General features: G+C 37.6%; 1 protein-coding gene across 1 annotated transcript; it reads left to right on the top strand.

The window, feature by feature from the left end:
• Nucleotides 1–33: 33 nt before the first annotated feature.
• LOC129417636 (methylmalonate-semialdehyde/malonate-semialdehyde dehydrogenase [acylating], mitochondrial) lies at nucleotides 34–21,871 on the top strand. Its single transcript, XM_055172456.2, has 12 exons — nucleotides 34–192; nucleotides 752–793; nucleotides 3,613–3,687; nucleotides 3,980–4,141; nucleotides 4,330–4,408; nucleotides 4,572–4,874; nucleotides 5,559–5,680; nucleotides 7,476–7,665; nucleotides 12,136–12,317; nucleotides 12,429–12,608; nucleotides 19,126–19,224; nucleotides 21,240–21,871. Exons 1-12 carry the CDS (start codon nucleotides 154–156, stop codon nucleotides 21,342–21,344), a joined length of 1,578 nt encoding a protein of 525 aa, XP_055028431.2. The 5' UTR covers nucleotides 34–153; the 3' UTR covers nucleotides 21,345–21,871.
• Nucleotides 21,872–23,837: the final 1,966 nt, after the last annotated feature.

Genomic DNA, 23,837 nt, shown 5'->3' with positions numbered 1-23,837 from the left:
GGATGTTTGGACAGTATATCCCGCCTATTCTTAAAGTGACAGTAAGAAAAGACATTCGTTCAACTCGAAGGTGCAGGTCTCGTGGCACGTCCTCTGGCGGAGGTTGGACGCACATAAAGGGGGTGATCACAACATTAAATCAAGAATCCCGTCATGGCAACGACGTTAATGCGTTTAGCCCTAAAGAAGAGGGTAAGAAACAGAAAGAATTGCATGTTGTACAGGGATACTCAGTCGTATGCTTTTGAAGTTGTTAAAATATCAACTTTCACGATAAGCCACGATGTGTTGCACATTAGCTACCCAAAACAATTTCTAATGTACTGTAAAATGATTAAAAGAGCTTGCATAGGACTTTGCAAATGAGTTTGGTATCACCGTACAGATATGACCTTCTGATTCTTATTATATCATTTGGCAACCATTAACATGGTCAAGTTCATGCATGCTAAGTGCTAGTCTCACATTCATAGAAAGCATTTGATTTCATGCACCAGTGCGACCCCTCTAACGTTATATGTTTGAGCATATCGATAGGTTTATTAGCTTTTAATGTACGCATTTCCTACCGCACAAACTCCATAGTCTAACCCTTTATGCTGATAATTCAGGTTAAAGACAGGAGATTTGTACAGGACAGGCGTCAGGGAGCTGTTATACTAACTACAGTATTTAATACTGACGTAACCAATGAAATAAACTGGCCAGATGTGATAGTAAGAGATCAATAACTCTTTACTTACTTGTACAGGTTCCTCTTCGGATGGGACGAATGTGTTACTCCTCCTCTGTGGTAAGTTCATCACACAATCATCAATGCCACAAGTTTACAAGAGTTTTTAAGTATTTGGGGTTTTAAATGTGAGTGGCGCCGAAACGTACTCAAAATAAAATTATGGGCAGCATTTGTGTCATTTTCACATGAATAGCAAAACATTGGCTTACACACTGGGACCAAATATTTTACTTCTTACGTACAGTAGTCATAAGATGAAGAAGCCCAATGATAAGTTACTTATCTACAGTAAACTATATTTTTTTATTTATCCCTAAAAAGCCCATTTGGGCATATAAGGTCATTAAAAACTGAATTCTTGATGAATAAGACTGACAGCAGCACAAATTACCCCGCTACAAGCAGCCATGTTTTTTTTAAGGGCTGCCTGTCAGCTAAAGCTAAAGAAACTATAAACAAAGTTACCTGACCGTAGTATTCACAACAAACACCTTTTCAACTTGATACCAAGAAATAAGGCTCACACTTCCTGTCTCTGCCCATCAAATGTTTGTATCCCTCAGGATACGTCACCTCTTTTAGGGTTAAGGTGGATTTGGGTACCTTATTGCTAGATACTTGTTCTATACTATATACTAGGGCTGTCACAATGTTTAAATAATCGTCTCATCGCAATTGTTTGATCTTATCGCGATGATTTCAGATCACCGCAATGATTGCACATCTCTCTAAAAAACACAAGGGGAGCTGCAGCGTCTGTATAAACGAGACAATATCTGATGGCGTTCCTTAAAGCAGTGGTTCTCAAACTGGGGGCCGGGGCCCCCAGGGGGGCCGCGAGATGGTACCAGGGGGGCCCCAGTTTTATGACATTTTATAAAATAAATTAATTTATCATGAATTCTGTGCAATTAAACCTAAAAAAAAAAATTAGACTACTAACCAACAGCACTACTTCGTATCATTTAATATGTTTTGTTTAATTAAAAGTTGAGTTTTAAAACAGTTTCTTGTCATACATTTTCTTTGGGGGGGCCGTGTAGGAATGCGCCGTACACAAGGGGGGCCGCGCGCTGAAAAAGTTTGAGAACCACTGCCTTAAAGGAATAGGCCATTTTCTTAAAATAAAAATCCAGATAATTTACTCACCACCATGTCATCCAAAATGTTGATGTCTTTCTTTGTTCAGTCGAGAAGAAATTGTGTTTTTTGAGGAAAACATTGAAGGATTTTTCTCATTTTAATGGACTTTAATAGAGCCCAACACTTAATACTTAACTCAACACTTAACAGTTTTTTTAACAGAGTTTCAAAGGACTATAAACGATCCCAAACAAGGCATTAGGGTCTTATCTGCTAAACGATTGTCATTTTTGACAAAAAAAAAAATGCACTTTTAAACCACAACTTCTCATCTTCCCCGGTCACAGAGGACGAACGCGAAACTATGCCCCAGTGTTTACGAGTGTGGAGAAAGAGGACCGTTCTGACGTTGTTGTATGTGGAATGATACCAATTAATGTCTTTGTGTCAGTTTATTGTTTAAAATGGTCCGCAAATGTGCGTTTCATATATGTAACATGTGACCTTTCTGCGTCACTACGCATTTACGTTAGGTCGCGTTGGCGTATCACAGGACGTGGTTTAAAAGTGTATATTTTTTATTTTGCTTGTCAAAAATGACAATCGTTTTGCTAGATAAGACCCTTATGCCTCGTTTGGGATCGTTTATAGTCCTTTGAAACTCAGTTGAAAAAAACTGTTAAGTGTTGAGTTAAGTATTAAGTGTTGGGCTCTTAATAAGTCCATTAAGTCCATTAAAATGAGAAAAATCCTGCAATGTTTTCCTTAAAAAAAAAACATAATTTCTTCTCGACTGAACAAAGAAAGACATCAACATTTTGGATGACATGGTGGTGAGTAAATTATCTGGATTTTTTTTAGAAAATGGACTATTCCTTTAACTGACAGTGTAACGCAATACATTGCAAAGCCATTCAATACAGTGAAAAAAAACTGCGAAATGCTGTGAAACAGTATGAACTGTCAGGCAAAACATACATTTCCAAAACAGCAATTCCAAATTTAGGGAAGTGAAGGATGCTCTTCTTAAGAATCTGTAAGGAATTGATTTTTTTTGCAGGCACTAGGGACATGTGATCCAGTACTAATATGACCTTCGTAGGAATGGCTACTAACTTTATTGTGTTTATTTCTTATAAAGAATTTAAATTTTGTATGAGAATTAAATGTCAAAGCCCTAAACAAGCAATTAATCGTCAAAATCACCACAATTTATTAGACAATTAACCGTCAGCCAAATTTCGTAATCATGCCAGCCCTACTATTTACCTTTTTCTATTTATTATGTCATTTTTATTTATATTATTTTGTTTTAGATTCTTTTTGACACTGTTTCACATTATTACTAAAATGCAATGTGCAGCAGTAAGAATTTAAAAATCACGGTATGTTGAGCCTCATACCTGGACCTTGCACTTGGACATTGTACAAGTCGACACTCAACCATCACAAGAGAAATCACTCGTCCATCATAGTCTATAATTCTTTTTTTTTTTGTATGTTTGGGACAACACCAAGACTTGTTATGTGTGAAATACAAGTGGTCCTTGAGTTTTTCCTTTCACACTCATTTTAGTCCAGCATGAAAACAAGCACTGTATGTAATGTTGCTTGATCAAATGATTATGAAATGGCAATACATGTTGAATCTGCTGTGCTTATGAAGTTGTCTGTGCTAATAATTTTTTAGGATTTTGTTTTAATATTATGATTTATATTATATTATGATTTACATTTTAATATTACTGCTGTACTGCTTGCTGCTCACAATGACACGGCTTTCTGTTTTCCAGCCCACCACCAAGTTGTTCATTGATGGAAAGTTTGTAGAATCCAAGAGTTCAGAATGGTTGGACATTCACAATCCTGTAAGTCTTTAATAACAGAAGAATGTTTTTAAAGATTCATTTAGGGTTTACGCTTACAGTGTATTCAATACACATTACACTGTATTGTGATAACTTTGTTTAGTATTGCACGCCATAAGGAACGGGTGAAAAAGTTAATGTTTAGATGTTTTCATCTGTCTTACTCTAACTCAGTACATTGTGGAGAAACAATACTAAACTATTAATTCTAGATGATATCACATTGAAATTCCCATTGTGTTTTATTTACCTTGTGGCTGTGATTGAATTATGATTCATGCTGTCTCCTCAGGCCACCAATGAGGTCATTGGCAGAGTACCAAAGGCCACACAAGGGGAAATGTTGGCCGCTGTGGACGCGTGCTCACGGGCGTACCGCACCTGGTCTGAAACGTCAATCCTCTCCCGCCAGCAAATCTTCCTTCGCTACCAGCAGCTCATTAAAGACAATATCGTAAGTCACTAATAGGACAGCAAGATATGGTATCGGATCCACAGGAATATCGCAAAAGTGCATATCTTTTTTTATTAATTGGTTATGCAAATAGTTCAAACATAAAGCTTTTTTATGAAGGAAACCTTTGCGTCTCAAAATCCACCCCTGTCTTACTAAATATATGTCTAATATGATTTGTGTTTTAGAAAGAGCTTGCAAAAATAATAACACTGGAGCAGGGTAAAACTCTTGCTGACGCTGAGGGAGATGTATTCAGAGGACTGCGTAAGTCTTGCATGCTTATATTGGTGTAATTAACACCATGTTTAATTTTTGACAGTCAAGTTGTGTAACTTTTAACCTTTAAGTATATATTGTATTTCTCTCAGACATAATTTGTATCTTGTTTTTTAATATTAAATAATTCAGTTGTTTGTTTTTCTTGCAGAGGTGGTGGAACACGCATGTAGCATTACATCCCTTATGCTGGGTGAGACTCTTCCCTCTTTAACTAAAGACATGGACACATACACATACCGCTTGCCCGTTGGTGTGTGTGCTGGCATTGCCCCCTTCAATTTCCCTGCCATGATTCCTCTGTGGATGTTCCCAATGGGAATGGTGTGTGGGAACACTTACCTGATGAAGCCCTCAGAGAGAGTCCCCGGTTGCGCTATGATGCTGGCCAAGCTTCTGCAGGACGCTGGTGCTCCAGACGGAACATTGAACGTCATCCACGGGCAACATGCAGGTATAGAAGAGAATGGAGCTGGTGGAGCTGTGACCAATGTTAATAGAAAAACATGGAATGTCATACTTTTAAATGCGTGCCATGTTTCCATCATCATAATTTTATGCGCATTTTAAAGCATTGCATCAAAATCGAGTGATGGAAATGCCAAATTTCGATTAAAAGTGAATCCCTTATTTTGCAAAAAAGTTTTTATGCTTGCTTAAGGTGTTTTTTGACTTATGCAAAAAAGGGGTAAATGCGAAGAATGGGAGATGGAAACGCATTTGCCGAATAAATTCTGACGTAGCGAACATTAAACCCACGGGACTGACCGTCTAGCTGTTTCCACTGTCATTGTCTTCACCATATATGGGAATCGACATTGTCGCAATCCCCTTGCTGCTAGTGCCTGCATCAAAAATGCTGCATTCCTCCTTCTGTACATAGCATTTATTTTGGCAATTACTATTAAATTTATAACTTGCCCCATCATCACTACATGCAGGTCTGTCTCCATTTTCTAAGAGCGTATTGTTTTGGTTACTAGATTACCAATACCACCATCATTTACTCTAAAAACTTGATGGAAACGCACCTAATTCACATTTGTTTGTTTTTATTTTTGCGAATTTTGAAAAGATTCACTTTACGTTTGGATGGAAACCCAACTAATGACTATACGTTTTCACTTCTTTGTTATAGCTGTAGATTTCATTTGTGACCATCCTGATATAAAAGCCATCAGTTTTGTGGGTTCTAACCAGGCTGGAGAGTACATCTACACAAGAGGTTCTAAAAACGGCAAAAGAGTTCAGAGTAACATGGTTAGTTCTGAACATGAAATAAAGCACTTTACAGACAATAAAATTATAGCATGGGGTGGTTTCCCAGACAGGGTTTAGATTAATCCAGGACTACCGTAGGCATTGGTTATATTAGGACATCTAAAGGATTAGTCAATTTTCTTAAAAAAAAAAATCCAGATAATTTACTCACCACCATGTCATCCAAAATGTTGATGTCTTTGTTAAGTCAAGAAGAAATTGTTTTTTGAGGAAAACATTCCAGGTTTTTTTTCCATTTTAATGGACTTTAATGGACTCCAACACTTAACAGTTTTAATGCAGTTTAAAATTGCAGTTTCAAAGGACTCTAAACAATCCCAAACGAGACATAAGGGTCTTATCTAACAAAACGATTGTCATTTTTGACAAGAAAAATAAAAAATATTCACTTTTAAACCACAACTTCTCGTCTATCTCCGGTCCTGTGATGCGCCAGCGCGACCTCACGCAATACGTCATCACGTCAAGAGGTCACGGATGACGTATGCGAAACTACGCCCCAGTGTTTACAAGTGTGGAGAAAGAGGACCGTTCCAACGTTGTTGTATGTCGAATGATACAAATTAATGTCTTTATGTCAGTTAATTGTTTAAAATGGTCCGCAAAATGTGCGTTTCATATATGTAACACGTGACCTTTCGACATCATTACGCAATTACGTGAGGTAGTGCTGGCGCATCACAGGACCTTAGATAGATGAGAAGTTGTGGTTAAAAAGTGCATATTTTTTATTGTCAAAAATGACAATAGTTTTGCTAGATAAGACCCTTATGCCTCGTTTGGGATCTTTAGAGTCCGTTGAAACTCCATCGAAACTGCAATTTTAAACCGCATAAAACTGTTACCTGTAGGTGACCATTAAAGTCCATTAAAATGAGAAAAATCCTGGAATGTTTATCTTAAAAAAAACATAATTTCTTCTTGACTGAACAAAGATGACATAGTGGTGAGTAAATTATCTGGATATTTTAAGATATGTCAGTTCATGTTGTTTTCAGTTAAGACCGCTCAAAAATGCATTTTATTCTGTGACAAGACTTAAGCCCTGTCCATGAAATCACTCCATACTTTATATTCAATATATTAAGAAAATTATTTGCACCTTGCAGTGCTTACTTCAGCAACTTTGTTTTGTTTTTTTCTTTTATATTATTTGTAACATCTCAGTCAACCTTGTAGTTAGTTATTGTTTTGTAACCAAACCAATCCAATTCAATTTTATTTATATAGCACATTTTAAAAACCAAAGGTTTGCAAAGTGCTGAACAGGGATAGTGCAATAAAAACACATTTAAACACATGTAGATATAAACACATAAAAATGAAATCACCAAAACACCTCAAAGCAAAATATATGATCACACAGTTTTCATCATGTGTTAAAAGCTAAAGAAAATAAGTTTTAAGACGAGATTTAAAAGATTCTGCATCATAACTGCATCAAATTCTGCATAATTTGTGAAACTATGGTTTAAAAGTAGATCTAGGACTGTACTAAAATTTGTTTGTCAGCCCAACTCTGCTAAAAGCCACATGGTGGCAGCATTTGCTAACAAGAGAATCTGACTCCTTTTAAGATCACACGGTAGAGAAATTGCTAAATGTGAGGTGTTATTTATCATATCTGTGCAATTTTGCACGTGAAGCAGTATATCATACCACTACTTTTTTTCCATTGTATAGGAGCCAAATTTTTTTATTTTGTTTTAAGAGACACTTGCATTTGAATTGAAGATTTTGTGCTATTGTACATTTTCATCATTCTGACCACCAGGGGGCAAAGAATCACGGCGTGGTGATGCCTGATGCCAACAAGGAGAACACACTGAACCAGCTGGTTGGTGCTGCTTTTGGAGCAGCAGGTCAGAGATGTATGGCACTTTCCACTGCTATTCTCGTAGGAGAGGCTCGAAACTGGTTGCCTGAGCTTGTTGAACGTGCAAAGAATCTTCGTGTCAATGCAGGTACTTAAACTTTATTCTGTACCAGTGTAGCTGTTTCTTGGGTACATGCACCTCTGTACATATATAGCCTGCTTACTTCCATTTTTGTTCATTGACTTTTGGCTCTGGAATGATGTACTATTGAGAGACAGTCCCCTGAGCATTTAATGTGTCAGACTGGACCATACTGGAGCTGGGAACAGTGGCATCCTGTATAGTGACAATGCTGTGTGGCATATGGTACAACAAAAAATGCACAATTCCAAGTAGGGATCCATCGAAATTTTAGCTGAAAATGTTGGATCAAAAATGCATTTAAAAGGGCTACAGATTTTCAGACAGAATATCTTTGCCCTATAAACTCAATTTAACTACGTACAAACAACGAGAGTAAATTAATTTTACATTAGATGCGCAAGCATAGTCTGACATGAATAAATCTACTTTTAAATTTTGGGTATTTCTTGTGTAAAGGTTTGTCCTAGCAGTATTAGACCTCTTGGATTCTACCTGATTAATAAGAGTATTGCCTATTTTCAAGTCTATTATGGATTGATTAGCACTAAAACATGTAACTACATGTTTTTTTCACACATTACACACTTTCAATTTATTCAAACAATGTTTTCCAATGTTACATAACATCAATTTTATGTAATCACTTAAAGGAACATTTAACCGGAAAATGAGAAATAGCCCACAATGTACTTGCCTTCATGCTCTCCCAAGAGTATATGACTGACTTTCTTCAGCTGAACACAGAGTAATATTAAATAATACTGAAACGTGAAAACAATCAATATCGTTTCAGCTTATTTCGTGATTGATATGTATTAGTGTGTTATGTATTATGTTATTAGCATACAAATCAGCACAGTAAGTTCAAACATGGCACTTCATCAAATTTGCTATCAATGGTTCTTGTGTGTGTAGTCATGAAACGCGTATTTAATGACTAGTCACAAGACACTCAAGAACCAATGAGATTAGATGCTGTAAACTTGCTGCCATATATAATTAAATGTGCTGATTTGTATGTTTACAATAATACACAATTTTTATATTGTTAAAGGAAAACAACACCATTTTTCAATATTTTACTATGTTTTTACCTCAGTTTAGACTAATTAATACATGTCTATCTTTTTTCAATGCGTGCACTTCGTCTTTGCACAGCGCGTTGTGAATGTGTTAGCATTTAGCCTAGCCCCATTCATTCCTTAGGATCCAAACAGGGATGAATTTAGAATCCACCAACCACTTCCATGTTTCCCTATTTAAAGACATGAGTATACACAAAATAAAACGTGGCGATTTTTTTTTATGCAGATAAAAAATGAGAACTATATTCTATGGGGGAAGAGTACTTTGTTTGCAGCACATCAACCTCGGTGCACATTAACTTTATCACTCCTGACTATTCCCCCTCTTGCTCAAACTTCCGTCAATATTACTGCGCCGAGGTCAAAGTGCTGCAAACTAAGTGCTCTTCCGCCACACAATATAGTTCTAATTTTTTATCTGCTTAAAAAAATCGCCACGTTTTATTTTGTGCCACCATACTCTTGTAACTACTCATGAAACAGTCTTTAAAAAGGGAAAACATGGAAGTGTTTTGTGTCTTCTAAATTCATTTCTGTTTGGATCCTAAGGAATGAATGGGGCTAGGCTAAATGCTAACACATTTACAACGCGCTGTGCAAAGATGAAGTGCATGCATTGAAAAAAGATAGGTATGTATTCATTTGTCCAAGTTGAGGTAAGAACATAGTAAAATATTGAAAAAGGGTGGTGTTTTCCTTTTAAATAAGCTCAAACTATTTTTTATTCTTAATCAAAACTGTATTATTTCACTTCAGAAGGCATTTATTGTTGTGCTTGTTTGAGCTTCAAAACGTTGACCACCATTCAGTGGCTTTACAAAACTTGAAAGAGCCAGGATAGTATTTTGTGTTTCGACAGAAAAAATAAAGTTATACAGTACACACCTGTTTTGTCATGAGGGTGAGCAAACTATGGAGTATTTTTCATTATCATGAACTATTCCTTTAAATAACTTAATGTGTTTTAACACGGTCTCTTAGTGGAGAAAAAGCTTTTTGACCTTATAATGTTGTAGTTCAGAGTATCCAACAGACTCATGCTAACCAACCCAACCTTGTTTACACAGTGTCAGGCATGATGATGCAACAAAGCAACAAGCAATTATGGCTCTCTTACAAAACTTAATGAGTTTTTGTCTTAAACAGCCATGGGTGATATTGTGCAATGATGTGCTTGTTATCTCCACCCACAGTGAAGTCTCATCGTTTCAAAATCCCAAAAACTTGTTCTGATTGGCTGACTATTGTTGCCTCAAGCAGCAATTTCACCTTGAACACAACATTACTTGCCGAGCACATAGTTAGGACTTGATTCTCCTTTCCACATCTTTTCCCAAAACCACACACGCCTTCACACAGATTACTTTTCATAGCTTCTAAGTGCTCGAGGCAACTCCTTTCCATGAACGAAGTTTCATATCCACTCTCTCTTTATGCTACGTTCCTCCAAATGATACCTTCTTCTTCATGCAATTTGCTTTATTCATCTTTCCTTGTAGGCCACCCATGCCTTTGTGACCACACCTCTCCCTGAACAGCCCTATAGCATGTTCAGCTTACCCAGAGGATTGCGCTATTTGTCTTGCTCATGCCACAGATCTAAAGCACGTTTTGTGGTGTGGAAGGGACCAGAAATTTGTATGCGCTGTTCAAATGCAAGAAAAAAGTTTGAAGATGAAAATTGCAATTGTAAGCAGGGAAGCTAAACCACAGCAGCTATTCTGAAACCCCATAACAACCCTCTAAGATTGCCGCAGGGTATCTAAAATTGTGTGGGTGTGTGCACTTGCATCTGTCAGTATAGCAAATCCTCTTGGTTATAACTGAGTTAAATGGGACAGATTACAGGGATGTCACTCTCTGTAAAATGAGACAGAAACCCGCTTTCCAGAAGTTAACCACAGTACAAAAGACAGCACATTTGGTCTGTTCTTGCCATTTAAAGGGTAGGCAAAGGTACACTTTACAATGCCATCATTGCAGACTGGTGTGGCAAACCTCTGATAATATTTGTGGAAATGTAGCTTGGCCTTCTGTCCAAAATAGTGATTTTACTGATATGTGATCCTTCCTGTGGAAACCCAGCTCAAGTCATTCATGTTTTCTACATAAAATATTAAGACTAGATTGGATTTACCAGACAGGGACACCCAGAATAGTTCACCCAAAAATGAAAATTCTGTCATGTACTCACTCTCATAGTAGGTATTTGTTTATCCTACTATGGAAATCAATGGTTTTCACCAGCTGTCTGCTTATCTTTTATAAAAATTTCTTCTTTTGTGTTTATCAGAAAAAAGAAAACAACACGAGGAGTAAATGACAATATTTTCATTTTTTGGGTGAACTCTCCCTTTCAAAGGGGTCATTGTGTGAAAATCTGTCTTTTTCCTTGTTTAAGTGCAATAATTGGGTCCCCAGTGCTTTATCAACCTAGGAAATGTGAAAAAGATCAACCCAGTAACTAAGTTTTGCTAAGCCATTCTGTGCAAGCATGTGAAAAATTAGGTAGTTCATATTTCGCCTGTTTTGTGAGGTAGGTAGCAAGGCAAATTACAATAATACCGCCCCTTAATCTGTACTATCCAACCACGGCACTAGTGATGTCACGGTACCAATACCACAAAAAGTACAGGTACTCGGTTCCTAGGTCGGTACCACAGTGTGTAAAAAAGAACAATTATACTTAAACGTTATTATTATTATTTTTTTTATTAAAACATTTCAACTTTATAGAAAACTTTTAAGAGCTTCTGTTTAGGTTGTCTGTATTTATGTTTGTTGACTTTTCTCCTGACTCTCTTGGTGTACATCCTCCTCTGGCTGATACTGTCAAAGAGAGAGAGAATTAGAAAGATATTTTATGTATTAAACATACTGTCTGACAATGACTAATAAATCAGCTAAGGCTACAGGTGCTAAGTTGCACTTAAAACACACGCTTGCACTTAAAACACACTTTTGATAGAGATCAGATGCAGAGCGATATTTAAAACATACACGGAGTTCTTTCTCTTTCATGTGAGGCGCTACTTCCGGGTTGTATAAGTTGCGGAAGTGCGCACCTGGTGGATAATAGCAGTATTGCAGAAAGCCGGAAATTCTCGTCATTGGCAGGGAAGCGTTTTCTCTTAATTGACGAGTTATCTCGTCAATGGCGGCGAAAGAGTTAAAAAGCTTAAACAATTTCTAGTTTGACAGGTAAAAATCTGCATAATCATATACATTTGTTTTTATTCTTGCCATTTTGCAATATGCAATGCAAAGAAATTTATACATTTACATTCTTATTTTTTCATAAGCTGAACATGTTTTAATAAATGTTGTAATATGTTTTACTCTCTATTGTGTATAATTTGCTTATTTTTACACTCTCAATTCCAATCAGGTGACCAGCCCGGAGCTGATGTTGGACCTCTCATCACTCCCCAGGCTAAAAAGCGCGTGAACAGCCTTATTCAGAGCGGTGTGGATGAAGGTGCGAAGATTCTGCTTGACGGCAGAAATGTGAAGGTCAAGGGTTACGAGAACGGAAACTTTGTTGGACCGACAATCATTAGCAATGTCACGGTAAGGGTTGCATGCATCGTCTTTCTCAATAGGCCTATAAGCTTCCTCTCTAAGTGTTTTCTATAGAAATGTTCATGTTGGATGTCTGTTATTGTTTTATCTTGATTTTAGCCTGATATGAAATGCTATAAAGAGGAGATATTTGGACCGGTGATGGTGGTTATGGAGGCCGACAGTTTGGATGATGCCATTAACATAGTCAATAAAAACCCTTATGGCAACGGAACAGCCATTTTCACCACCAACGGTGCCACAGCACGTAAATACACCCATGAAGTTGACGTTGGGCAGGTGAGATGGTTTAACTTTTTTGTTTGTCATTTTTGAATTTATATAAATATGCAACTTTCCTAGTCAGTGGGGTTTGGTAATATAGTATTTCAGTGTAGTTCATAATGTAAAACCGAACCGTGATGTGCGGGCCGGGTCCTGAGAGGGGTGCATGCAGAAGTCAGACATTCAGAGACCTCAATCAGTCTTTGACTTTGGAAAACTCCCTCCTCGTAGATGGTGTAGACATGTTCGTCCTCTGTTATGTCATGTTAGGCACCTCTCTATATTTATTTTTATATATATACACGCCGTGTAGACTTTTGACATGGCCAATGTAGATGAAGAGTTCCAGACACTCCTCTAAAGTAAATATTAGACGTGATGTAAATGTAATGTGTAAAATCCATTGGCGCCACTCCCCAACCCAAAGCCATGAGCCATGGTTGAGGTCTAAGTGTTGCCTGTGGCTGCCATATATAACACGTAACACAACCCCTCCCTTGAAAAATGTCTGTGAACATGATCATTTTAATTCATTTGCATCTTGTTTGCCACAGCTTGAAAATGATAGAAAATACAGTTGCAACCACTAAACATCCCTTACAAAATAGCTCATAGCAAATATGTGCTTTACAGTGTTACTCCTAAATATTTTGCTGGTGAAGCTCGGGCTCTGAAATTAAACTCAAAAGGAATTCCTTGCAACCTGTTGATCCGGTGGTTATGCAGAAACGGCCCACTTTTACCGTGTTTGTTTGCCCGTGGCAAGAAGTTATGCCGTGTGTTTGCGAATCACATGCTGAAGTGCATAGCACGAGACATGTGCTTCGCTGTCCTCCAAAACACACAAGTACCTCCTTTTTGCTCTCTGCCTTTCGAATCACCTTCGGCCAAAAGGTTCGACTTCTGCAACCGCGTTTTCAAACATTAAGTAGCTCTGCCAGTTTCCATCCTCACTCCACCCCAAAAACAAAATGTTTTGTTTAGTTATTCTCCGCATGCATTACTTTTCTCGGCTGTTACACAAACAAATGATTGTGGCTTTCAGTTTTGGTGTTGACAGCATCGCTATTGAATGAGACGGCTGTTCAGCGTTTTCCGTGCATGGTTGTGGAAGCCCAACAGCAGTTTGTTGTCTGTGCAAAGATGCACCAGTGGAGAAAAAACAAGGAATATTTCACCCAAAAATACATATATGACTTTCTACTGTAAATATGCAATCATTTGAAGCCAAAAGTCATGATTTTGAGTTTCACACATAATGATAAAATGTTTGTTGAATGCACTGCAAGTTACTTTAGATAAAACCGTCTACTAGTGTTGGACAATATTCTTCATAGTGAGATCGTCCTATCGTCAGCCTGTGAGATTGCGCCAAAGGTTGCAATATATAAAAAATAACTTGATGGGAGAATGCAGGGTGGATCTGAGGATGATTGGTGTATGCACACTTGCAGGTTATCTGCGATTTATAAAGGGAACATTGCTTTGTTTTATAAGTCATAATATTTTTTGGCATATGCCATTTTTGGCTTTTGTGCATACGTAGACTTTTAGTAAGGATCCTACACACGGTTTTATAAATGAGACCCCTGATGTTGCAAGTGTGGGCTATGTGGCAATGTTAATGTGAAACCCTAACGGTACATTCACACGGGGCAGAAGCGTTGAGGCTTGACGGAAGGCTTGTCTGAAGCGTGACCAACAGCCAATCACAGTGGCCGCTACACATGCACCGGTCTTCCATAAACGTAATTGGCTGGCTTTGCCTAGGTTATTTGCATTAGGCAATCTGATTGGTTGACGCATGTGTTGCCGCTTAAAGTTGAAAGAATGTTCAACTTCTGCCGCGAGCAATGGCAGTGGCGCGGCGCCAAAGGATCCACAATTCAATTCGCCAACGCTTGACGTCACCCATTAAAAGTGAATGGGAAGCATTAACGCGTACGCCCCGTGTGAACATACCATTATGATTTAAAGAGTCACACCCTGCTCTTTCAGGTCCAGTATACCTCACTATCATTTTAAAAAATGCTACTTAAAGGTGACATAGAATGATTGAACGGAGTATTTATCCTTGTTCTGTGATTTGACATGTAGAAAAAAAATTTATGTTTGGGTCTGTAATGCCTTAGAAGCTTCCTAAAAACCTCTCCAAGAAAGCTCTATTAGGGTGGGAGATTTTAAACAAGTGGTTTTGCACCTATTTGGCTCCCCCTACTGGCTTAACTTGCAATCTCATTACTGATTGGCTGACTTTGCTGCCACTCAAAAAATTTAGCCAATTATTTTAAAGTGGAAGGGCAGTTAGATGCCTGTGATGTCATAAGCATCAATTTTTCAGATTGGGCTGTTTTCTGGCTGACATTTCTAAAAGAGGAATTTCTATGAGACTGAGATGTTTAGCACTTTTTGTATGTTTGTGAATGTGGGTAGACTACCATTATTCAACAAAGGCAAGGTAAAAATGGTTTTTCATTCTCTGTCCCCTTTAAATGGGTGTGGATGCTGTCAGAAGAATGGTGAAGAGTGGGCGGGGCAACTTATATAAGCTTAGATTTACTAAGATTAGCAAAACTACAGAAATAATTAAACTGAATATAATATTTTACACATTTACTTCAGAACCGTATCCATGTGCGATTATCCTTATCCCCAGACACCCCTCCCCCGGCTGACTTGGCCGGACGGAGCACATGCATGCGCGCGCACACACAAAAGCGAAACGTCTTCGTAGTAGAGATGCGCGGATGGGCTTTTATTTCATCCGCAACCGCATCACAAAACTCATCATCCGTCCGCCATCCATCCGCACCAACGTTTCTGACCAGTTTTCAAAACCGCACCCGCCCGCCATCCGCTGACTGGGCGATGCAAGGCGCTGCTGATGACAGCCGCTGCTGATGACAGCCGCGAGACTAGAAAGCCCTAGAATATAAGCAGTGAAGTCAGGCTATGTTAGATGGAGTCTTATGTAAACGAACAGCTGATGTTAACGTGACAGCGCATCATTTTCAAATTAAAAATTATTTTATTCAGGTAAATGGAGGTTTGCAACGGAGGTTTTGACAAAAATAGTAAACATCTACCAACCAGCTATTATACACGCTATATCGGATTGTTTTAACATGTATCATCATAGATAATGTCTATTTTATATGTATGTTTGAGTATTGTTGGGTTTGAATATTGTTGTAATGTGTTTATGTTTTGTTTATATGGCGTTTAAAATTACAGTCTATCTTTCGTATAAGCTAACTAAATTTAAAGGCGTTGTAAAGGCCAATATGAAGGGAGAATTGTAATGGGTCAGACATTATTTTCGAGTTTAATTTAAGTTTTGTTTTCTACTTTAAAATGAATTTCATTTCAGATAATTTGTCTCTTAATTTTAATCGATGTTTTGTTGATAAGTTTTGTGAATATAAATTAATAAAAACAATAAACAATAAACTAATATTTAATGCTCGTTTAGCCGCTTGCGCTTTTAGCAATTTCATCAATTTCTGTGTTGCTAGCGGAGGACGTGCACGGACCTCGCACACATTTAAAAATTAATGCATAAGCATTTCTGTAGGCTAAAGCTATCACCTCTTACTATGTTTGATTGAAGTTTGCATTTGCTGAAATTTATTTTTGCTTCAAGTTCGTTTAGTACTGTTCACTTGAATGCTTTCTTTTTAAATCATAAAGACCAGTCTCCGATCGGCGCACATGACATGGGACAAAAATAAATAAATAAATAGCCTTAATTTAACGCACAAATTACATAGTCTGCACTGTCATCCTGATTTACCACTTTGTAAAACTTATTTCAGGCAAACCTTTTCTGACCTTTTATGTCATTTTGTTTTTAATTCTCATTTTTTTTAGTTTGCCACGTACCTCCTTCGCCGGCGTTGATAAGAGCTGTGTAAAATGCGTCCTCATTTCTCTGCGCTGTTAATGATAGAACGAATGGATCCTTAACAGCCGAGGCTATCCCAAACAATTAAAACCTTTATTAAATAAAAGTGTATTTAGAAAACTTTTTCTTGTCACTGTTTTATAAGTTATGTTTTGTGTTAATATTATTCGGTTTATGTTGCGTATATTTCTAAGGTTGATTATTTGATATACTGTTGAATAGTTTAATCTACATCAATGTGTCATATTTTCTAAAATAAATTCATATTTTTATGATTAAGATTAGCCTACATATTTATTTTAATAAGTCAGAAATGTCTCCGCTGTTTATTGCTGACAGGCGCGATGGGCGCTACTGTGGGCGCGTGCAACAGGTGACCCAAATTATGGGTCCTCAGAAGGCTAGACCGTCTCATTTCAGTTCTCTTCGCGAACTTCTGAGCCTGCCACCTTGAAAGACAGAGTGCTCACCTTTTAAAGTCTTATGCTTTGAAGGACACAGCTAATAACAAGCAGTCGATCCGCCACCCGCCCGAATTTAATTAAAATATTATTTTTCGTCACGTCATCCGCCCGATCCGCGGTTTATCCGCGGAGTCCGCGGCTGTAACCGCCAACCGCGCATCTCTACTTCGTAGGCTTGCCGCGATAGTCGGTGAAACGGTGATAACCGGTGCTTCAGCCTCTCACAGGTTAGATCACTTGCCCACCGCGACACCGTCTTTCACCGTTGTTTTGATATTTTCGTGTAATTAAATCATTTAGTTTCGTTAGAGAGAGCAAACACTAAGAACTGAATGTGTCTGCTCAGCGGAGCTGAACGCGCGTCACGTCACTGAGCAGCAGGTGTCAGATTTTATTTATTTCTGTCAGTGTGCAGGCGAGCTGACAGACCAGACGATGGCAGAAGCCGCGTGCTTACTCGTATTTGTTATAATATACGATGTTTAATATAAGCGAGATCGTTTTGTTGTTGTGTTTTTCATCAAGAAAAATAATAAACCCAACATTCAAGCAGCGCTTTATAGAGAAGTAGCCGGTTGCTCTGCTTGGGACTGGCGGGTTCTGTGAGAATTACCTGCGCACATTGACTCAAGCACTTAATTAAACCAGCTGTTGCACTTGCATTGCACGCAAATTCATACGCGATTAGATCAGTGGATTTAACGCAGCTTACGCAAGCACTGCATTTAAACAGTTGCGTGATTCAAAAGTGAAAGTAAAATGTGCACGTCTGCATGCGCATTTATAAGCCCCTCCCACCCGGTGATACCGGGATCACCGGGTTTGTGACGCGCCGATTAACCGGTGGGAAAATTCTGTCACCGCGGCAACCCTACGTCTTCGCATTGGATTATTTCTCCTAATTTTAAAATTAACAGATACTAACATTGTCTTCTATGATGTGCAACACCACTAACTTTAACATCTAAAAAAAGTGTTGGTTAGTGTTTCATGACGCTTTAAAAGTTTATGGGCAAACAAGCCAACTTCATGATTGCTATCGGCGATATGTCTGACTATCGTCGTCTATCAGCACAACCCTTAAGGCTGAAGTATAGTTCATGTTTTACGCATACGCGAGGATTCATTCATGTACAGTGAAGCAATTTTCATCTTCAAAAGAGTGCACATGTACTGTACGCGCACTGCCAGATTTTTGAAACCTTGCGTACATTGTACACGTAGGTCGAGCATGCGCCTATAGGAGAATGTAGTATGTAGCCCAGGAGATGCATTGCATTTTGTCGCAATGCACTTGCGTCAAACGTCTGTGTACACGTACAAATAAACTTTTACTTTGCATGGCTCTGCGGTCCACCGTGTGTGTACATTTGCGTACACATAAAAAACAGACTATACTCCGGGCTTAACTACATGTAAGCGGTATGCTTTGTGAGACTGTGTGCGTTTGCTTGCATATGCATAAAAACAAACTATACCCAGGGCTCAAATGGAACCAAAGTCCTTAAATAAATCTACTTTATAGTGTTTTTTTTTAAGTTTTGGAAACCATGTGATATTCACAGAAAACCATTGCTCATTAAATGTAATTTCATTTACATTTTCACTTTTGTGTTTTGATTTAAATAAAGTTTTATAGGTTTGAAACAACAAAGCTGGTGATTAAACCATTTTTCTGTGGTCTTATGCATTTTTTGGGTGAACTGTTGCTTTTAACCCCACCGGCTTGAATATCCTACATTCCACTGTTAGGACAAAAGTAATCACGAACTGTAGTTTGTTAAATAGCCCTATTTCTGGCCTTTAATTGCTACATTGTCATTACAGAGCAATGGACATGTTTTCTCCACAACATAATTGGCAAGGTTTAAGTTGCAGTGATATTGTGAGATTTCTAAGTATACATTAAGCAGGGAAACTATGTCGAATTGGTAATGTATGGAATTTACAATCCGTCTCTCCCACGTAGTGTCTACCTACAGCACGTGAAGGAAAATCTAGAGCTTTCTGCGGCAGACAAAAATGCATTTGCGTCTGGCGGTTGCGTTGTTGCTTTATCTGTCATCAGGGTGCGAGTGTGTCAGATAAGTGAGATGAGGAAAATGTGACCCGAGGGCTAAAGCAGCTGACCTCTAATGTTTGTGTTAATATACTTATTTTACAGGTTGGAGTTAATGTACCAATCCCTGTCCCCCTGCCCATGTTTTCATTCACCGGTTCCAGAGCCTCCTTTAGAGGTGACACCAATTTCTATGGAAAACAAGTAAGTGTTGATCTGCAGTTTTATTAGACATCAGTTAGACACGTGTGGTAGTTGCACTTATTACTGCATTTTTGCTGCCTTAAATTAAGTATAATCAGTATTGACTATAGTTACTATAACTTTTTAAAATCACTTATGAATTAAAGTAATGTAAGAACATACAGTATGTTGTCTTGACTTACTGGTCACATCATGTTTACAGTGTTTTAACTCTTTCCTCACCATTGATGAGTTATCTGGTCAGTTAAAGGATTAGTCCATTGTCTTAAAAAAATCCAGATAATTTACTCACCACCATGTCATCCAAAATGTTTATATCCTTCTTTGTTCAGTCGAGAAGAAATTGTTTTTTTTAAGGAAAAATTCCAGGATTTTTCTCATTTTAATGGACCCCAACACGTAACAATTTTAATGCAGTTAAAATTACAGTTTCAACAGAGTTTCAAAGGACTCTAAATGATCCCAAATGAGGCATAAGGGTCTTATCTATCGAAACGATTGTCATTTTTGACAAGAAAAATATGCACTTTTAAACCACAACTTCTCGTCTATCTCCGGTTCTGTGACGCGCCAGCGTGACCTCACGTAATTGCGTAATGTTGTGGAAAGGTCACGTGTTACATATATGAAACGCACATTTGCGGACCATTTTAATCAATAAACTGCCACAAAGACATTAATTGGTATCATTCGACGTACAACAACGTCGGAATGGTCCTCTTTCTCCACACTTGTAAATACTGTGGCGTAGTTTCGCATACGTCCTCCATGACCTCTTGCCGTGATGACTTATTGTGTGAGGTCGCGCTGGTGCGTCACATGACCAAAGATAGATGAGAAGTTGCATATTTTTTTATTTTTCTTGTCAAAAATGACAATTGTTTCGCTAGATAAGACCCTTATGGCTTGTTTGGGATCATTTAGAGTCCTTTTGAAACTCAGTTTTTATTCAGTTTAAATTGCAGTTTCAGCTGTTACGTGTTGGAGTCCATTAAAGTCCATTAAGATGAGAAAAATCCTGGAATGTTTTCCTAAAAAACATAATTTCTTCCTGACTGAACAAAGAAAGACATCAACATTTTGGATGACATGGTGGTGAGTAAATTATCGGGATTTTATTTAAAAAAATTGACTAATCCTTTAAGAAAAAACATTTGAATAAAAAGTGTTTCTGCTACACCGCAATTATCCACTTACCCAATTTATGAAAAAACTGAATACAAAACGTTATTTACTAATTTTAAACTCTGTGTATGTTTTGATAATCATTCCGAATCTGATCTCCAAAAAAATTCCTTCACAAAAATTGAATTATTTAAGCTTTTTGCTAAAAAAGTTTGTTTGTTTGTTTATTGTTTGTTTGAAAGCAGAGGGTCTGTTCTTTGATTTGATATATTTGTATGTTTATATATTTTTAGAATACATTTTTCCTGAAAAGCATTTTGTGAAACTTTTGTGAAAATCACAAAAAATGCCGGCGGGCAACTTTAAAAAAAAATGGCTGGCGGGGAATGAGTTAAGTTTGTTTTCTCATTGGGCAGTCAAAGCCAAAGTATCATAAAGGCTACAGTTTTTATTCATAAAAACATATGCAAACTAAAATAACTTTTTAAAAGTTGCCCTTAATTTTACGTAGATCGAAGTCCTCAAGCATAAAATCATTTTACCGTCATTAGGTCATGTCATATCTTTCCCAGATGTCAAATAGCCACAAGTATAAAATTAGGTTGCATCAGGTCTGATTGGTTTACCATTTTGGCAAGAGATTGGCTGTTAAATTTGTTTTGGTATAAAATTTTCTCAGCTCTATTTTGTATCAAGCTAAATGATGACTGACTGTGTTTTGACAAAAGTGGTCTGTTGCTTTTGCCAGTATTTAGTTGCCAACCACCTGCCATCATTTCTCATGTGATGTCATTGTCATTTTAAGAGGGTATTAACAAGAGAATGAATGACTAATAATCCTGACTCATTGTTTGGTCTTATTCTGAAGATTTGCTACTTTTCTATTTCAGGGCATTCAGTTTTACACACAGATTAAGACCGTTACCTCACAGTGGAAGGCAGAAGATGCGACATTGAAATCTCCTGCCGTTACCATGCCAACAATGGGACGTTAAGTGTTTATCAACAGTAGTATTTCTTAAACAACACTACCATCAAACTTTAGTCAAACATATGTACAGACTGTTATTTGAACCAATTAAAAATGACCTCGATATCTGGAATACGCCAATTAAATGTGATTTTTCTTCATTCTCGTGGAAATGTTAAGCAGTATAACAAATGTTGCACATATTGTAAACCATTATGTGACACATCTGTATGAGACTGAAATTTCTGTCAGCTGTCACCATGATACAGTACAGCACAAGTTGTTTCCCTATGATTTATAAAGAATTTGACTCAGTTTAACCGTAAATTTGCCTGAATTGTGAATGTAGTGTCTTAAATCTTCTAAAAGGTTAAGTAATATAACTTCTAATGTCTGTAGCTAGCATTAATTCAGAATTATTAACCTCCAGCATTATCTCAGATTAAATCTGAGCATCTGTATGCATACGCAAGCAACTGTTAACCTACTGACCATGGTAAAATAGTTGACTGATTTGGGATGTTTGTCTTAATAAATAAGGCAAAGAATTTGCTCTTGTTTAAATTGTCACCCTTATTTTGTTAATCCAATTGTTTTGCATGGTAACAGCCACTCACATTTTCTAAACAAAGTGGTTAATTTCTATTTTTGTTCAAATGTTTACATTTTGTTTTTATATCATTATGAAGGAAAGACAGCACTAAGTGACACTTCCATGCGGTTTCATGCAGTCCTGAGTAGAAGGTCATAAATTAGATGTAGAAGTCATCACGAATAGAAGTTTGGGAATATGTCATATTCCCAGGGAGTTAGGCTGAGTACCAAAACACACTTTTAGCCAATCAGCAGTAAAGGGAATGTCTACTAACCGACATCGTTGCCTGGGCTGCGTATGTGTGGGGTGGGTCTACAAAAAGAAGAATTCTAATGGGGTAGGGGTGTGTTTGTTTACGTGATTTCAAATGTCAACATTGGCTTTCAGAGATCATGCACCCCGCCTTTAAATATTATATACCGAATCGCGGCCAGGTACTCTGCAGTTATGAAAAGCCACTGAGGTCACATAGGTCATGATGTTTATAGGTTATGAAATAAGATCCTGTCTGTGAAATCCAGGCTAAAGTCTAATGATCAAATGATGATTTCACATTGATTTAAATTGGTGACATGGCCTTACTCGGTCAATATAAAAGATATCAAGATTATATTCTCACAGAAAGTTTTTATACATGAACTCATCCTACATAACAAAGCAGTACTTTTAGCTGGGAATTTGGGAGATAATTTTGGCAAACCAGAAGAGAAATCTAAAACCACCATAAATCACAGATCTTCATCTTACATCTTGAATGTTCTGCATGCTCAACACTCAACCTCAGATGAAATATAAATCTTTTAAGATGGTTTGTAATTTGTATGGCGTCCATGGGTAGTTTCTATCCTTGGATGGTTGCCACCCTGGTCCATTGGAAAATACTGGCAATTCCAAAAATTCTGGTTTCTCATGTGGTTAAAGAAAAATGTAGTGATGATATAAAACATTTTAACTGAAGGGAGTATGTACCTGCTGAAGCACCATGTAACTGTGTTGTTAAACTGAATTTCTGCTCAAGTTTATTCCTGAACTTTCCCGGTTTTGACATTTTGAACTGTTTATCCAAAATGTGTATTGTAGGTTATTTACAACCAAATGACTAGGTTCACCCTCTATGGTAGGCTGTGGATCACCAAAGACAATAATTTTGTCCCTCAGTTTGTAAAAACAAACAGAACATGCATTTACAGTAGCTCAGTGACAATGTAAGTGTACACTGTAAACCCACATGTTGTCTTTATCAAGTAAACATCACTTAAAATGTAGCGTTTTGGACCTACTTTCAAAATGTTAGTTCATTTAACCATGTTAAATCCATAAACCCAAATGCAATAATAAACTTAAAATGATCAGTTCAATGTGATTTTAAGAATACCCATAAGCCCTTGTGCCTAAAAATTGAGATTTTATGCTTGGTGTGAAAGAATAAGAACTGATGGGGCACTTAAATAGATGCACTTAAATTGCACAGCATATTTAAAATAAAAATCACTGTTTAAGACATTTAGTCATAAAGCATTTTACATGATACTGCTGTGACAGAACCTCTTACCAGCCATGTGTGTGCAGCAGACGACTCGGGGACAGATCCGCACCGGATCCACGCCGAATCAGCAGCTCCGGTGCGGATCCGTCTCGGAGTCGTCTGCTGTCCGGGAAGCTTGAGCTAATCTAATCTTCTAACAAAATCACCTGAGGCCTCATTTATAAAGCATGCATGCGCACAGATTGGATCGTAAAGTGCGCATACGCAAAAATCCACTGCAAGGTCCATATTTATAAAAATTGACGTGGAAAAGTGTCAGTGTCTAAGCAGACAAACGCACATTAGTTTGTCCGACTGCTGCAGGTATTTGGAAATGTAAGCCATTCTTGCTGCCCAAAAATGATTTAAAGTGGACATTTCACAAGACTTAAAAAGAT

This window comes from Misgurnus anguillicaudatus, unplaced genomic scaffold (genome assembly GCF_027580225.2).
Source record: "Misgurnus anguillicaudatus unplaced genomic scaffold, ASM2758022v2 HiC_scaffold_28, whole genome shotgun sequence".
Classification (NCBI taxonomy): domain Eukaryota; kingdom Metazoa; phylum Chordata; class Actinopteri; order Cypriniformes; family Cobitidae; genus Misgurnus; species Misgurnus anguillicaudatus.
Note: the sequence above shows the minus strand (reverse complement) of the source record. Positions and strands in the feature narration are given on the sequence as shown.

Bases quoted from the DNA above. Each gene is read 5' to 3' on its own strand.
- LOC129417636 (XM_055172456.2), top strand. From the start codon at position 154: ATGGCAACGACGTTAATGCGTTTAGCCCTAAAGAAGAGG. The intron at 3,688-3,979 runs GTAAGTCTTTAA...CTGTCTCCTCAG, and splicing joins GGTTGGACATTCACAATCCT to GCCACCAATGAGGTCATTGG. The intron at 4,409-4,571 runs GTAAGTCTTGCA...TTTTTCTTGCAG, and splicing joins AGATGTATTCAGAGGACTGC to AGGTGGTGGAACACGCATGT.